This window comes from Ixodes scapularis, unplaced genomic scaffold (genome assembly GCF_016920785.2).
Source record: "Ixodes scapularis isolate PalLabHiFi unplaced genomic scaffold, ASM1692078v2 PGA_scaffold4__175_contigs__length_147842914, whole genome shotgun sequence".
Classification (NCBI taxonomy): Eukaryota; Metazoa; Arthropoda; class Arachnida; order Ixodida; family Ixodidae; genus Ixodes; species Ixodes scapularis.
In genome coordinates, this window is record NW_024609879.1 from 72010281 (window position 1) to 72027843 (window position 17563).

At 43.8% G+C, this 17563-nt stretch overlaps 1 protein-coding gene across 1 annotated transcript in view; it reads left to right on the top strand.

Annotated features, from left to right (window-relative positions):
- LOC115329269 overlaps positions 1–17563 on the top strand; it is an 81769-nt gene that overhangs the window by 43430 nt on the left and 20776 nt on the right. The window contains exon 6 of the mRNA XM_040218004.1: positions 13586–13697. Coding sequence (XP_040073938.1) covers positions 13586–13697 — 112 coding nt within the window. The remainder of the gene's footprint in view (positions 1–13585; positions 13698–17563) is intronic.

Here is a 17563-nt window from a genome sequence, read left to right on the forward strand (position 1 = left end):
CTTTTGAAAGTTTAAGGAGTCTACTCATTGTGTCTTTTCGAGTCTCAATAGAAATGCAAATGAGCTTTGTAACGAATCCGTAAGGAGTTTACGAGAACTATTGGCCACCGCGTTCCAACTGATGTTTCGACAAAGCAACCGCATAAAGTTTCTCATGTATTTCATGTGAATATAATTTGAAAGTCTATTGACAACGTTTCGAGTATGTGTTGAAAAGCAATTGAGGTTTTGTAACGAGTCCCTAAGGAGTTTACGAAAACTATTGGCCACCGCGTTTCAATTGAGGTTCAGCCGTGCCACTTCAGAAGAATTTCTAATAGATTTCATTTGAAAGTCTAGATACACTGCTTTGAGTCTCTGTTGAAAATCAAATGTTTTTTTCTACCACGTTGTACTTGAGGTTTTGACGTGCCATCTCATTAGGTATATTCCAACGAGTCGGAATATACCTAATGAGATGGCCCATCAAAAGCTGAATTGCAACGCAGTAGAAAATAACATTTGATTTTCAACAGAGACTCAAAGCAGTGTACCTAGACTTTCAAATGAAATGTATTAGAAATTATACTCCTAGCGTGGGTTTCTAGATAGACGGCTCTAAGACGGAAGACGGCAATCGGTTGCATGACATGTGGTCCGGATCAAACCGTTGTTTTGAGGGAAGGGGAAAGTGAGTGCAAGTCTCACTTTTATGTATGCCTATATACGCATGCAGTGTTCGGAAAATGCCTGCATAAAACCGTGGGAAGGAGTAATAACTCGTTTATTAAAAATGCAAAATTCGAGTATACAGTACACTGCCTCCGTGTCCATGGGGGACCTTGTACTGCTTTCGTGTCCATGGGAGACCTTGTACTGCCTTCATGTCCATGGAAAACCTTGTACTGGCAACCTATAAAGAAAAAAGATGCACAGTTACACGTTGATCTGCTTATCTAAACTTCAATGTCCGCGCAAGGCATCCTGTTCACAGCGCAGCACTACCTCAGCGCTGAACAGTATTACAAACCGGGACATCAGTCCTCTAGGAAAGGAGGACTCTCAGAACACACGATACAAGCTATGGAAGTAGCAGTGACTCGTTGCCTTAACAGGACTGAGTTAGCGCTGCACTGTATGTGTGAACCAGCCCTAAATGCGGAAAGACACATTCAAAATTCCTACATTTTTGCTCACCCAGGCACTTAATTTACAAACTACCTTGATAGTTTAATGAGTGGCACTAATAACATTGTCAGGGGCACCATAATGCAAAAGTATATTTTGCCCCCGAGTCTGCGAGAATCAATCGCTCACTGTTTTTGCCGCCGCATTGCACTCTTTTATTTCGGCTTTTGAAAAGGTCTACCAAAGATAAGCCAGCGGATGTTGCCGCTTATGAAGTTTACCAAATTCAAACATAGAGAAGCTAAGACTTATAAGCATCTCGTAGAATTAATATGGCAATTCGAGCCAATTGATCCATGATCGTAGACAAGCGCCGCAAAAAACACATGGACAATAAGTGGTGGTAAACACTGGTGCCAGTGTTTTATGCCCACAATTGTTGTCCCTGTATATTTTTATTTACTTTTTGTGTTTGTTTACTATCTTGAAGTAATTTTAATCACAACGGACACGAAGGAAAGGGTAATAGGGTTCTATGCGGATCATAAAACCATGCTCCGAATGGGTGAGTGTCAACTGCAGCTTTCACAACAGTGGCGAATCCAAAATCAGAGAGGGGGGGGGGGGCGGCCGCCCCCCCCCCAAACAAAGTTGACCCCCCTCCCTCCCCCCTTTTCGGACAACAATTTGACATGAGTGGACCCCCCTTGCACAAATAAGAATGGGAGAATAGTATCCTTAAAAATTTTCCGCCCACACCAAAACGGAGGTCTGGATCCGCCACACTAAGTTTGAATTATTGGGAGGATCGAGACATCAGAGGCCGAATTCAAAAAGCAAACTTAAGATAAAAAAATTGCGTATGACAAAACCCGAGAAGAAATCCTTATTAACAAAACAAAATTGTCGTAACTTTTGTGTGACTTACAACGAAATATTACAACATTATCCAAAGTGTCTCACAAACTTTTTAGGGCAAACATGGCCGCACATCACTTGGCTATTTCGCCGCGACCAGCAATGAATATAGAAGAGTGGGCAAAAGGCATGTATTTTGCGCATTGTTCACATGCATTCCTACTTGAAGCAGCCTAAGGACAATGCTAAACTACACACAAAGTATTCAGCCGACGAGTCTGCCGAGCTGTCCATCCTGCCCGTTAGAGCTAACGAGGTGCAGGACAGCGATCAACGGCGAGATGCGCCAATGAATCAACGAAAGAAAATGCCACACAAATCTTCAGTGCACCCAAAAGGATCCTTCACCTATGAATGGCGTGAACCTGATTTGGTGATCACTAGCGCCCTCTCGTACTTCAGTAGTGATATTCAAAGTGGTGAGCAGCTGTGCGACTCTACCACACGAAAAGGCACATTCCTGACTGGATGTGCCTTTTTAATGCGAAAGCATTATATGTTTATGGAGCGGAAAATCCGAGTTGTACCAAATGTTAACAGAGGAATAAAAGAAAGAATAAAATGTGCTTCCACGGCTGAGATTTGAACCCAGTGCTGCTGTGTGAGAGCCGGGCTTGTTAGCTGCTCTGCTAACTCAGCCGCTTAGGAATGCGACATTACTCTCCCCTCAAAAAGAAGCTTGTCCCATTACAGCAAAAGACGGCATGTCTTTACCCATTCTTCGTTCCTGTTTATCTGAGGCTGTTTTTTCATCATGTTTGACGGCATCGGCGTTGATGGGCCCGAAAGATGGCCATAAAAATATGTCCTCGGTTCGATGACATCACACTCCACGTGACGACATGACGTACCATGATGTGTGACGCCGTATGATGTAATGTAAAACAAATATTAGAGGGGCACTTAGGTATCCCTACATGGATTGAATGCGAAAGCATTGCCATTCCTAATAGAGGAAAAAAAAGGAAGTGTCGTTAGGAATGGCAATGCTTTTGCATTCAATCCACAAAGGGATACCTAAGTGCCCCTGTAATAATTTGTGTTGAGTAGAGCTCAAATAAACGCCGTACGGTGCAGTATATACACGATTAAGTTGCTGCTAGTCGTGAGGCTTAATGTTTTGCACCAACAATACCATAATCTTTCCTCGGTTGCGACGAAGCGCCACTGCGCTACGAACTTGCTAGAAATTTCTGCATATGCGACCACTTTCTTCTGGAAACCTATGGTGACCTGCCACTCACTTTTGGCCAAAGAACAGTGAAAATACCAGATGTGAAAACAGCCATAACAAGCATTAAAGAAATCAAGATGGGGGTCATAGCATTAGCTTCCCAACGTGGCGAGACTAGCACAGCATTTCTGCTACTCGCCGTTTATAAGACAGGAGTCGACTTTTTCCGGTCTGATCTTGAAAACAAAGTTTGGTTCGGTTAATTTTGTAGCAAAAGGCCCGTGCTTTCCCATTTGTAGGGTCATTTTCTCGGTTCAAAATATGACACAGAGTCCTTCCCATAAAAATGCATGGGTGCCCGCTAGGACTCTTCGAAATGATTAAATTAACTGAGGTCATGCTATACTCTGTTGCCACTCTAGAATAGCAAAGCCCCTCCCACAAAGCCCTTCACTCTTTTTAATAAGCAAACACTAGAGATGAGGAGAGCCAAGAGGACACCGCCAATCATGGCGAGCAAAGGGAATTGTGGGAGGGGCTTGTGCTATTCTATAGTTGCAACGGACTATAACAAAAGTTTACAGTACCATGAAAACAAAAAGACCAAGTATGCACAGAAATTTGCAGGAAGTGTAGCAGGGAAAGAATAGAAAAAACTGCAGCTGCAATATTTACCCTTTAAATTTCCCTCAACAGCACAGCAGAGACGACATGCTGGTCGTCAGAGCTTGGAGGGCCAACCCCTTGTACTGGGAGCACATGTAGTCTGAAACAAACAACAAACAAAAAATTAAATGCATGGACAATCCGCACATGCTGTTATTTCGCTTCATTAGCCGCTTCAGAGAAAGCAAGCATGCACACCGTTGTCCGACCATGTCAACTGCTAGCCGAATCTTCCTGCCGCCAGAATTAAGATATTGCTTGCGCTATAAAAAAAAACAATTACACACTACCCAGTTGGCACGCTGAAAGTTCAAACATTGAAGAAACTAACTCATAAAACTTCAATGCAAGAGCTACACCTCGTGGACAATACACAAAAGTATGTTCAGTGTAAACCTTGGTGCACTGCAAGGCTGCTTTACCTCAGCCAGTTTGGAACATCTGCAGTTTCAAGATATTATGCCTGAAAATTTGTGACAAATTAACTGGGTTAAAATTTTTTAATTGACACCCGGCCCAAAGATTTAGGAAGTATACTAGTGGGATAATTTCTAACTTACCATAATTATTTTCGGCATCCTGAAGGCGTCGCTTCAGGGTCCAGTTTTCATATTGGACCCACCTCACCCTCACAGCTGCAACCACACTGAAATGTTTGCAAAGTTTCAGGCAGGGTAATTAAACGTCTGCAGTTTCTCTCGAACACCGCTGTCACAAATTTTGTCTTTTTTGTCATTTTGTTCTGTTTAAGGGAGGTTTGGGGGAGGGTCAATTGCGATTCTCGCACATGTTTACCTGAGCGCCAAAGGCATGAGCTCGGATGAGACTATACTCCCTTTCATACTTAGGGTGCAACGCTGTCAAAGCTACTGGCGCGAGCGTGGGGCTTGATCTCGTTAATCATTTGCACGCCTTCTTGCGCAAGCAAAACCGTAGATGAAGCCACGTACCCGCGCCAGTAGCTTTGACAGCGTTGCACGCTAAGTATGAAACAGAGTATAATGCCGGCCGAGCTTCAAACCAATGGGAAGAGGAAGACAAGAAGAAGGAAGTGGGACTTGGAGCGTTTCAGGTTGACCAACCACGAACCCGTGACAACCGCATAGGTCATTCAACACAAGTCCCATACCACTTAAACACCGTGTCAAACTGCATTTTGAAGTCAGTCCCAATTCCAACAGTGTATGAATAAAGACATTCATTTCGTGGCATGCCTTGAAATGAATCAAAGTGACGCAAGCTGGGAACACACTGCTGCTGCTTCATTTGGGAATAACTGCGGCCCTCGGCTTTATCACATAACAATTGCAAAATGAAAAAAAAGGCAAAAGGAACAACTTCTTTATCAATCTAACCGACAAATGTAAACCCAGTTCAATTCTAGAAAGCCAGGGGACCGACGTTTGTCCTTACAGTACAATCCAGTCCACTTCCATAACTTCAAAACAAAAGATGGATATCCTCCTCAACCATTTTGACTGAAAAGGAATATTGGCTCTGCATGAAGCGAATTCCAATGAAGTCTAACTTCTGAAATGTAATGAAGTATTATCAATGTAATCAATTTATAGTTCAACGACATCAGTACACTACTAAACCAATAAGACATTTTCTAAAGCAACGGACTGAAAGTAGCATTCGGAATTCAATATGTGCTCTGTTGAAATAAGCTACAATATCTTGGACCATACACAGAATGAGTGGCAACTTTTCATTACGCTACACATAGATCTAAACATTAGGACAAATAAAGCTAACCCAACTAGTTAAAAAAAGAAAAAAAAATTCTAGCTTAATGAGAAAACGTGTGCCGAGAAAATAGGGAGTTTTAGGATATCGGGCGCTACTTTACATTCTTACATTCAGACGGCAAAATAGCGAGGATTGCGGCGAAGAGTTTTAGAACAGCGTTTCTCTGCCGGGGACCCCCCAAAACGCAAGCATCTCGCGCTTAAAACGCCACCAAGATGTCGCGACAGCTTTTATTTGAAAGTTAGAACGTTTAATCATGAAAATTAAACAAGCTTTTTGTCCAGAGTAACATTTTTATAGTTGTTTTATACTCAATGCCGCATGTTTTGTTTTTGTCACTGCCAAGCTGCTCTGTTGTACCGGAGCATTGAAGGACTCTGGTTGTACTTACGAAGCCCAGACGATCCACTACCCAGGCATGCTTACATGTCTGCCACGATCGTAAGTACACGCGCCTCGATAGCTTTGCGCCTCGATAGCTCTGAGCTGTGAATCCAGCGATCCGTGGCGTTTTTTAAACGCTTCGAGCATACCGACCGCGGGCGCCGAGTGCGACTCACGCAGTTCCCGAGCGGGCGACGGCGTCGAAGACGCGATCAACGGAGATGTCGTGGGCGCCGCCTTTTGCGGTACCCACGCTGTTATCGAGAAATAACGGGTCCCAAAGCTCGAGTCCGAAGCTTGTTTTGGGTCTGCGCATGCACAGCAGCGACGAGATTACTCTAAAACTCCATAACGTTCACTTCTCGTTCAACGCGTACAATGCAAACAAAGAAGTATGCTAACCAACTGCGTTGAGTGGCTTGTTCTGTCGCGTCGTCGGACTTCCGCGCTCTTCTTGAACATAATCATCACAGGAGAAAACTTCACAGATAGATAAACTTGATTAAATTAGCACATTTCCATGTCTAAAGGCATTTCCATCCCGCGACGCACCCAACGGTCCCAAAACTGGCGAAACCATGGCGGAAAAAGAATAAAAACAAAGAACTGCTGTCGCTACCGATGGGGCGTCGAAGACGCGATCCTTAAAATATGAAACCGAAACCAGTAAAAGTTACAATACTGAAACCGAAACTGACCAAATCGCGGTAGAGGGGCGCTGTAAATAGGTCTGTTCACATGATGCATCGTGTTGGCGAATCTTGTGTCGCAAAACTAGGTTTCGGGAAACAGATTCCCCGTCTGAACTCGACCGAAAAAGTGGCGCGCCTCCGAAAAAAGTGGCGCGTTTCTCGCTTCTGCAGCAATTTTTCGCTGAAACCTCACCGACGCCCGCCAATCACCTGAAGGAGAAACGCGGACGCTGCCAATGGCCGCTCGATGTCGCTATGACGTCTGACCTTCGAGGAGGAGCGAGCTTTTGGAGGAGTCTGATTTTTGGCCGATCCCGTATCCGAGCTTTGCTGAAAGAAAACAAACAAACATGGCGAGCGACAAGCCCCCCTATGCGACTAGCGGGGAAGCGGTGCGTACGGGCGACGAGTCTTGGTCCTACTCGGTTGCAGGTGTGTGAACGGCGCCTACAGTACGGATTGGGGGCGTGGTGCAGATTCGTCAACAGTCGCGGCGGGTGCAAGCACCGTATATAAACATGATGACTGGGGATAACGTTCTATTAGCGGTGTAAAAATGTCCGAAATGCTTCGAGATCATGTCGCGGTTTTTCCCGGGTTTGGCAGGACTAGTAAACCCCTTGAGCCGAATCTGACGAAATTCGTTGAGTGGCATTAATAAAACAGGCTGTCCTTTCACACTGTGCGTACTTCATATCATTTTGATGCGAAACGCTTGGTATTCCCGATGCAGATGAAAAGTGTTTGGCGAAATTCTCGTGAGTCAATACGTCATAGGTTTCGCGCGTCAAACTTTACGTGTGAACAGGCCGATTTCGCGAAATCTTGGTTTCGCTAAACTGTGGCGCGTTGAAGAGATACATCGTGTGAATAAGCCTTTAGGAGTAAAAGAGGGTGAATACAAATATTATTTTAAGCACAGGAAATAAATCTGAATATCAGAACTAGCACCGACGCGCTATTTGTTTCGGGTGCAATGCAGTAGGAAGTAGATTTATTGATTTTTTTTATAACACTCATTTCAATGTGTAATGAGTAAACTCAAAAGAATTGCTATTGATTGGGTAACGATAAACCTCACTTGAATTTGTAATGAGTAAACTCGAAAGAATTGATATTGATTGGGTAACGATAAACCTCACTTGAATTTGTAATGAGTAAACTCAAAAGAATTGATATTGATTGGGTAACGATAAACCTCACTTGAATTTGAAATGAGTAAATTCAAAAGAATAGATATGGAGTGGGTAATGATAAAACTCATTTAATGATGAGTTCCTTATGAGTTTCATTTGACTCTATAAAAACACATTAGAAGCTCAATTGAAACTCATTGTTCATTTTTGTAAGGGCAAATTGATGAGTTTCAATTTAAACCAAAAAAACTGACGCCAGGTTCATATCCGCTTGAGTTTTTCTAGCCTTGTAGCGCCGTGGCCGTAGGCGATCGCCGGCGATCGCACCCGTGTAATCTGCCGTTTCGGCTCAAAGCACCGCTTTGTGCCCTGGCGTTACACCCGTCACAGATTCGCGGCTAAATTGAGCGTGCGGTTGTCTCATGAACTGTTCCCGTAGCGCTGGCTATTCTAGCAAACGGAACTGTTGCTGCGGAGGACGCTCATCGTAAGCTGGTTGGTTTCGAAGCAGACTACTCTTGGACAGCCGGTTCCTCCCCTTACAAAATGTTTTAATGAATTTCATTTGAACGTTAATGGAATCTATACATTATATCTTTTCGAGTCTCAATAGAAATGCAGATGAGTTTTGTAACGAATCCGTAAGGAGTTTACGAAAACTATTGCCCACCGCGTGGCAATCGATGTTTCGACGTGCTACAGGATAAAGTTTATAATATATTTCATACGGATATATTTTGAAAGCCTATTGACACCATTTTGAGTTTGTGTTGAAAAACAAGTGATTTTTTTGTAACGAGTCCCTGAGGAGTTTACGAAAACTATTGGCCACCGCGTTTCAATTAAGGCTTTGCCATGCCACCTCACCAGAATTTATAATATATTTAAAAGGAATTTAGTTTGAAAGTCTAGATACACTGCTTTGAGTCTCTGCTGAAAATCCAACGTTTTTTTTCTGCTTAGTTAAAATTGAGGTTTTGACGTGCCACCTCATTAAGTATATTCTAATGAGTCGCAACACACCTAATGAGATGGCACATTGAAACCTCCATTGCAATGCGGTAGAAAAAAAACTTGACTTTCAACACAGACTCAGAGAAGTGTATCTAGACTTTCAAATTAAATTCCTTTGAAAATACTCCTAACATGGGTTCCTAGATGGACAGCTCTAAGAGGGAAGACGGCAATAGCTTGAGTGGCATTTGATCCGGATGTAGCCGCTGTTTTGAGGGAAGGGGAAAGTGAGTCCAAGTCACCAAGTGTCAATTATTTGTATGCCTATATATGCATGCAGTGTTCAGAAAATGCCTGCACAAAACCGTGGAAAGGAGAAATGACTAGTCTATTAAAAATGCGAAGTTCGAGTAAATGGTACACTGCCTTCGTGTCCACGGGGGACCTTGTACTACCTTCGTGTCCACGGGAGTTCTGGTAACATATGAAGAAAAAAGATGCACAGTTACACATTCATATGCTTATCTACACTTGAAGGTCCGAGCAAGGTATCCTGTTCCCAGCGCAGCACTACCTCAGCACTGAATTAGTATTACAAACCGAGACATCGGTGCTTCGTATGAAAGGAGGCGACTCGGAACACACGATACAAGCCATGGGAGTAGCGGTGACTAGCTGCCTTAACAGGGCTGAGTTATCGCTGCATTGTATGTGTGAACCAGCCTTAAATGTCGAAAGTCACATTTCACATTCCTACAGTTTTGCTCACCCAGGCACTTGATTTACACACTATTTTGATAGTTTATTGATTTGCAATAATAACATTGTCAGGATGGCGCAAAAGTATATTTTGCCACATTTGTCTGTGCGAATCATTCTTTCGCTGTGTTTGCCGCCGCGTTGCAGTCTTTTATGTTAGCTTTTGACAAGGTCTGCAAAAGATAAGCGAGCAGAGGTTGACGCTGATGAAGTTTACCAAATTTGAACATAGAGAAGCTATGACTGATGAGCATCTCGAAGAATTAATGTAACAATTTGGGCCAATTGGTTCATTATTGTTGACAAGCGCCGCAAAAAACAATGGGTCAATAAGTGGACGTAAACACTGGTTCCGGTGTTTACATGCACTTCCTGTCCTGTGTTGTTTTTATTTTGCTCTTGTCTACCATCTCGAAGAAGTATTTTTCATCCCAACGGACAGGAAGGAAATGGCAATAGAGTTCTATGTAAATCATAAAGCCATGCTCCGAAAGGGTATCCACTGCAGCTTTCACAATTTGATGCAATATACCAAGTTTAAATTATTGGAAGAATCGACAATTCAGAGGACAGATTCAAAAGCAAACTTACGATAAAAAATGGCTTATGACAAAACCTGAGAGGAATCTGTATTCACAAAACAAAATTGTAGCAACTTTTGCGTGGCGCAACGGAATATTACGACATATTCCAAGGTGTCTTACAAACTTCTTAGGAACTTTTGTGTAGCACAACAGAATCTTACGACATCATCCAAGGTGTCTTACAAACTTCTTAGGGCAAACATAGCGGCTCGTCACTTGGCTACTTCACTGTGACCAGCAATGAAGTTAGAAGCGTGGAATGAAAAGTTGATATTGACGTATTCCGGCCGTTCACGACGAAAAACCACGGCTGCGACTGCTAAGCGCGGAAAGCAGAATGCTGAAGGGCGCATTTAGGAATCCGCGTACCTACGTCGCCATATCCATCACCACAGCTTGGCGTATACGGCAAGAACTACCCTATTCAACATTCCAACAAGTTCGTAATTTCGGACACTTCATGAATCCCAGTCACAATGTCAACTAGTGAAAAACACTTTGATGGTTCATCAGATGACGTCTGACTGGCACTGATGGATTGTTCCAAATTATGCATGCGGCTGTCTTTCATGGAACGTACTTCATTGAAGATGTGAATGTGTACGTTTGTTATTGCATGAAGCACAGCCTATATCACATAGAAGCTGGAACGTGAAACCGCTCTGTGGTACGTAAATCACAAGAAAAACCACTTTAGCAGTTTAAGCGTCTTGGCGATAGTAAGCTAGAAACCGGCGAGAACACCGTCAATGTCCGTCAAACTCACCATAACTTCAGACATGTGATCCGAGACCGCTGGTGTACGGACAATCACAAGTGCAGCGGCGTAGACTTTCCATTTTCCCGGGGGGGAAGGGGGGGGGGGGGGTTGGGGGGGAGGAGGCACGCTGAGAAGTTCTCCAAACAAAAATGCTTTTCCGCGCAATTTTTTTTTTTTTTACACCGGCATTTATTACTAGTTTATTTTAGCGGGTACATTTTACAGCGTATGTATATTGCCATGTGTCCGTCGCTGTGTGTCAATGTCAATCACCGTGCAAGCGTAGCCGTGTGTTCATCGCCGGTACCACGGCGCATGCGCCGGCGAGCACAACTCTGAAAAACAAACAGCTTGAGCCAGCTGCGAAGTTAGGGGGGGGGGGGGGAGGGGGTAGGACCCAGGCCCCTGTGCTTCTGAAGCAGTAATCCACTCGGCCACCAGTCTTTTCTCTTTAATACATGAGAAAAAAAGGACTGCTGCTGCTGCAGAATATCGGGTCACGCGCTCATTAAAAAGGCAACGCACAAAACAGTGTTCGAACTTAGCAGAGGCTCAAGATTCATTAACAAGACAACGTACAAAACAGTGTTCAAACCAAGCAGACCAAGCGGACGTAAAAGTGATCGATGCCGCGTTAAATTCTCGCCAGAACTTGAAATTGAAGCTAACGAAAGCGCGCTGGGATTGCATTTTCCATGTATTTTGTCTACAAATTCAACGTGGGCGTTATTTTGTTTACATGCCACTATTAGAAGCTCGAAACATGGCACGTAAACAGCGTCTCAGTAAGGATCATGGCCCGGTGGAGGGGGGGGGGGGCGGGTTTCTGCCCTCCCCGGATCTCGCCAAGGGGGGGGGGGGCGGGGGCCACGAGCCCTGATGCCTCCCCCGCGTAGTCTACGCCTATGCACAAGTGAATCTGCCAGAAACACTCAACGTCGTATGAACAAAGCCAGCATAAACCTACTCACAAAGAGTAAAGCTGTACGCCAGTGGACAAAATACTCGATAAAAGGATTTAAGTTAAGTTACTATCTACCTGCTTCATAAAGAATTTAAAATACTACTCAAGTTACTTTCACTGTAAAGTATCTTGAGTACAGTACATATACTTCGAAATGTAATTCAATTACTTTTCAAGATACTTCCGCAATGCGTAATTTGTAACGACGTCAGTGACCACGACAATTATACAGCTGCGCAAATCTGGTTTACCGGAATGGTTTTTTAGTACGCAACAACGCAAAACAGGAAAAAAAAGTACCACGTAGGGATTTTTTTTTGCTGTCCAACTATAAGGAGCAAGAAATTGTCACGAATGGCAAGTGATGAGGGGGTGAATAGCTAAAGAAGCTAAACATTTCTTGGGGCGAAGGTGTGCCCAGAACAAAAGAAAGGAAGGCTAGCGTCGCAGGCGTCGATGTCAGCGAAACAGCAGAATCGAGCGCTGGGGCGACACTGACTCCGGACCGCCACTCCGAGCACGTTTTGTACCCAAGTGGGTTTCTAGAACATTCGGCGTAGAAAGTTCGGCCCGTGGAACATTCGTGACTCGATCAGACAAAAAATTCCTCGAGCTTACGAGGATCAGTCGAACAGCACGTGTATCCCTGGGGAGCTCGTTAACCAACCCCCCGCCTACATTCATGCCGCCTCGCGGCGACAGCATGCGGCTGCTAATTCAAGTTGAAAGAATAAATAAAAAAGTGAAAGCCTCATTACGAACCAGCGCAAGTAGACAGTTATTCAAAATCAAAACACACAAAAAAAATACACTCACACAGCGCTGAACTATCAAGTTAATTGTATTTCAAACTTCGTCTTCTTCGACCCCAAGGAATAGGTTGCCAAGGAAGAAAAGGGGAAAGACAAGGCAAAGGGGGGAAGGCAAAAGAAAAAGAAAAGGAAAAAAGATGAATAGAAGACAAAGAAAAGGAAAATAAAGGAGAATAATACTAATACATCAGAGTCGAAGAGTTACAAAAATTACAAAAATAATGACAAAATAAATCACGAACAGGTGTAAACCAGGTGATAGGCTGGCCTACTGTCGACTACACTTTCGGCGTAAATAGTTAGAGTGATGAAAAAAGTCCAAGAGTTACAGGAATTAGTTGTTAAGTAATATCAGATGTAAACAAAAATCAGTGGTTTTAATGGCTTACTGTCTTAAACACCTTCTGTCTAAATAATGTAGTTCTTTCTCCGATAAAGCTTAGCTTTATCGGAGATGACGCAGCTTTAGGCGGCTGTTCGGGATTTGACTTAGCTTGGCGCACATCACTCGAGATGGAAAGTAATTAAACTTTAATCTACTGTCTCTCTAAAAATAGAGTGCCTCTCATAAAAATATGCTTAGCGCGACAGGATTAACTGCCGGGCAATTAGGTCTTTCATATGAGATTGTACACTGGGCGTCCAAGAATGCCTATAGTTACGGATTTTCAGGTACGTTTAAGCACGCATTTCAAAGCCATGTCTACGCGCTTCAATTGTCTCACACCATCTCTTAATTTCGGTCTATCATTTTAACACATTTTGCTGCTTCTGTGTTTACACAAATAAACAAATCATCAAACCATACACTTTTCTTTTTGCGGGTAATTTAATAGCTGTTTTCAGGACGTACTCTATATTTCAGTGATTTATTTGAGTTCTCCCGGGCAAATGTACCTCTCACGCGTAAACATATGTTTCAGGAATCTCAGGACAAATCGGAGGAATTTGTGTGCCGGGTGAGAAAGTAGCGGCAGTGACAGATGACGGCAACTACAGCGGCGTCAGGGCCGCTGCTGTTCAGCTATCGCTTCTGTAAGTTCACATATTGCGTAGAAGAACAATAAGCATCAAACGCGTAAACTTATATTATATAAACTTAATTAAACCTGCGTGCAGGCAGGTCTTCATGTTGATATATAAACACGATATAGTATAGGAGAAATACTAAAACTTGTCAATAACTTTGTCGAATGTATAAAATCAAAATTGCTCTGAGTATGTTTTACATATTAATGAAACGCCTGCTAAATCTAGCGCTAGAGTTTCTCGCAACATTTAGTCGACGATTAACGTTGCTTTCGTTAAGCTCAAACACGCTTTACAACACATTATGCGTAAATTATTCTGCCTTACCTGCTCTCCTGTCCTAGAGTTAATAAAGAATCTCGTGAGGAATGATCTGTAATCTTCCAATGCATTTCCATTTCCTTGGAACGCGGGATCATAAAAAGGATTGATGGATTTATGAATGTTATTAACTATACCCTTTGCAACGGGAGGTAACGTGCCCCACCTAACCTAAGTCTAAAAAGACAAACATATCATTCTTCCCTTCCACCTAAGCCAATTTTATCCCCGTATCACCCTGCCTCTTCCTCCCGGCGAGAAAGTCGCCAATTCTTCTCTGGTCAAACCTTGTCGGTGTTACCCCAGCACCAGACCCACTTCAAGACAGGGTTGAGACTGTGGACCGGAGCCACGCGGGTGGGAGTCCTAATATTCATCTGTCCCACCTGTCCCCAGCTGTGCTAGTTAGTTGTGCATCATTCAGTTTTTCTTAGATAATTTTCACAAATCTTCTAATCGCCTCTTTCTGACGGTAATCATTTTATCTTTTGTCCTTCCATCGTCGCCAGCAGAACCTAAAGTCCCGGCCAAATCCGCTACCCTTTAAGGTAGGGCAGGGCAAAGCCCGAAGCACTCTAAATCCAAGTGCTCTAGTGTCTAGCTCTCATTATGGCAGGCGGAATATTATATCCTTGTCTCCTGAAATTTAGCCCTATACGATCATTGTCCTCAAAACTCCCATTCTCGCCGCAAACACTAAAAAACTTCTCATTGAATTGTCACATTTTTTTTTTAAATTTTATGTTCTGTTTTTTTCACCTGTACATTATCAGCGCAGATTCTTCCTGCATTTTTACCTCCCACAATTATCTTTCTGCCTCTTTTACTCTTTTTTTCACTGAAGTAGTCTACTCAGTCCCATCACAAGTGTGTAGGTAATTGAATATAATCTTTAAGATTCGTTTTGTCCACTCCGTGCTTAAGCCATTCGTGCATAAATACTTGAATACCTTCCGTGCCCGCCACGTATCATTCATTTCGGCCAACCTTTGTTCAAATTTGAACTTACTTATTGCTTCCCTGCACTCCAAAGACGACCAGCCCATGTCCCCTCTACTCCCTTATTTGATGTCATTCCATGTGCTCACAGTGCCAATCTGTGTGTCAAATTTTTAATCCTGATTGGACCTTTGATTTTATGCACAGTACCTTATTGCCAAGAGACAGTCCTGGTACCATCACTCCTTTCCATATATCTCTGACCACAAAATATCTTTTTAGTTCCATAGAACCTTGAGATTCATAGTTGATCAATCTATTTTATCTTTTATAATTTTATTATCATGATCCTCTAGATGTTTTGTTTCGTCATTAAACCCGACTCCCAGATATTTTTACTTTACTGCATAGTGTATTACAATATATTTTATCCTCAGGGGTTCCATCTTTTCGTCGTTAATACCATTGCTTCAGATTTGCCACTACTAAAACTCAAGCCCAAGGTGTCCCCTTCCTCTCAACATATTCCAGCTAGTTCCTGTAATATATCCTGACTATCTGCCATAAGTGTTATGTCGTCCGCGTAGCCAGTTCTGGTATTACCTGTTCAGAAGTCTGCATTTTATGTCGCCCTCACTCACCCTCACCCTCATAGCCACACTAACTTAAGCCTTTCACTCACCCTCCCCTTACAGCTACACTCACCTGGAGCCCCTCACTCAACCCTCATCCTCACAGTCACACTTACCTTCAGCCAAATTCACTCACCCTCACTGAACCTCATGGCCCTCACGCACTCATGGCCTTCACGCCCCTCATGCACTCACCGCCCTCACTGCCCTCATGCACTCATGGCGCTCACGCCCCTCACCGCCCGCAAAGCCCTCACGCACTCATACCCTTCAAGCCGCTCACGCAATCATGGCCCTGACGCCCCTCACGCACTCACCGCCCTCACGGCCGTCACGCACTCATACCCCTCACGCCCCTCACGCATTCATGGCCCTCACGCCACTCAGGCCCGCTTGAGATGGGGCAATTTCGCCCAGAAACTTGACGTCGCAACACAAGCAACACAGGTCGCCCGCGTTCACACGCAACTACCAATTGCTGCAATTTGCCGTCATCATTATAAATTGTTATTTTTCTTGCACAATTTAGACACAAAATTACGCGCCATAAACGTGTCTTTATACATTTAAATCTCGTTGTGAATACTAATGCACATTCTGAAACAGTTTATTTCCAAAAACGATTCATTTCAAAACAGAACCAAGTCTTTTGTTCTCATCATCCCCGACACGAGGTATCACGTGAAAATACCGCATCCCTGAATGGACGCCGCAACTTCAAACATCTTCTAACTGCTTCGAGTTGCTCGCTTGTTTCGTGCCGGACCTGATCTCAGGAATTCGTGTCGATCTAGGGAAAGCTAGGGAACAACCCGCCAGTAACACCAAAATTGTTCAGGAAGTTGCTCCGTCTGAAGGGGGCCTCACGCACTCACCGCCCTCACGCCCCTCACGCACTCATGGCCCTCACAACCCTCACGCACTCACTGCCCTCACGGCCCTCACACCCCTCACGCCCCTCACGCACTCACACCCCGCACAGACTCACTGCCCTCACGCCCCTCACGAACTGATGGCCCTCACACCCCTCACGCACTCACCGCCCTCACGGCCCTCATACCCCTCAAGCACTCATGGCCCTCACGCCACTCACCGCCATCACGACCCTCATGCACTCATGGCCCTCACACCCCTCACGCACTCACCGCCCTCACGGCCCTCACACACTCACGGTCCTCACAGCCCTCACGGCCCTCACTCACCCTCACACTCATGAATTTTTTCTGGTTCAAAACCTCACTCACCCTCACCTCACCTTTTAAGATGAGGTTGACTGAAGGTGAGTGAGGGCTCTCATGAGTAAGGTTTGCCGAGGTATGCCTGTATTACATTTCTCCTTCCTTCTATATAACTCACATCAAAACCTAAGTTTTTCTGCTTTAATTTCTTTTCACTTTCACTGATATATATCATGAAGAGTAAAGGTAACAATGGATAGTCCTGCATAAGCCCTCTTTTTATTGCTGCGGGTTGTGTAGTTTCCGCTTCCCATATTACAACTACCTTATTGTCTGTGTACAACTGCTGAAGAAACCTAACCAAATGGGCATCTAAATTATACTTCTTCAGTTTACCCCAGAAATTTTACTGCCTCACATAATTGTACACTCCCTTGATGTCCAAATGAGCAAATCATAAAAGAGTTTGGTTCTTGATTACTTATTCTACACATTGGGTGGTGACCAAATAAGTTATCTTCCAGTCTTCTATCTCTTCGGAACCTATTTAGTTCACCCAGTGTTTACTTATTTTTTACCCATTGCTCCATTCTCCGCTTCAATATCTACATAGCTAATCTGTGTGGAATGAAGTTGCCGTTGTTGGGCCATGTGACTTAATGTTGTGTTTGTTCCGTCTGCCTTTACATATTAGTCTCATTTTACTTAGTTTCCCGTCTCCTTGGTACTTCTCCTCCCATATTTTTTTTATTAATCACATGCCATTACTTGATTCTGCTTGTTTTTGCTAGTGTATTTATGA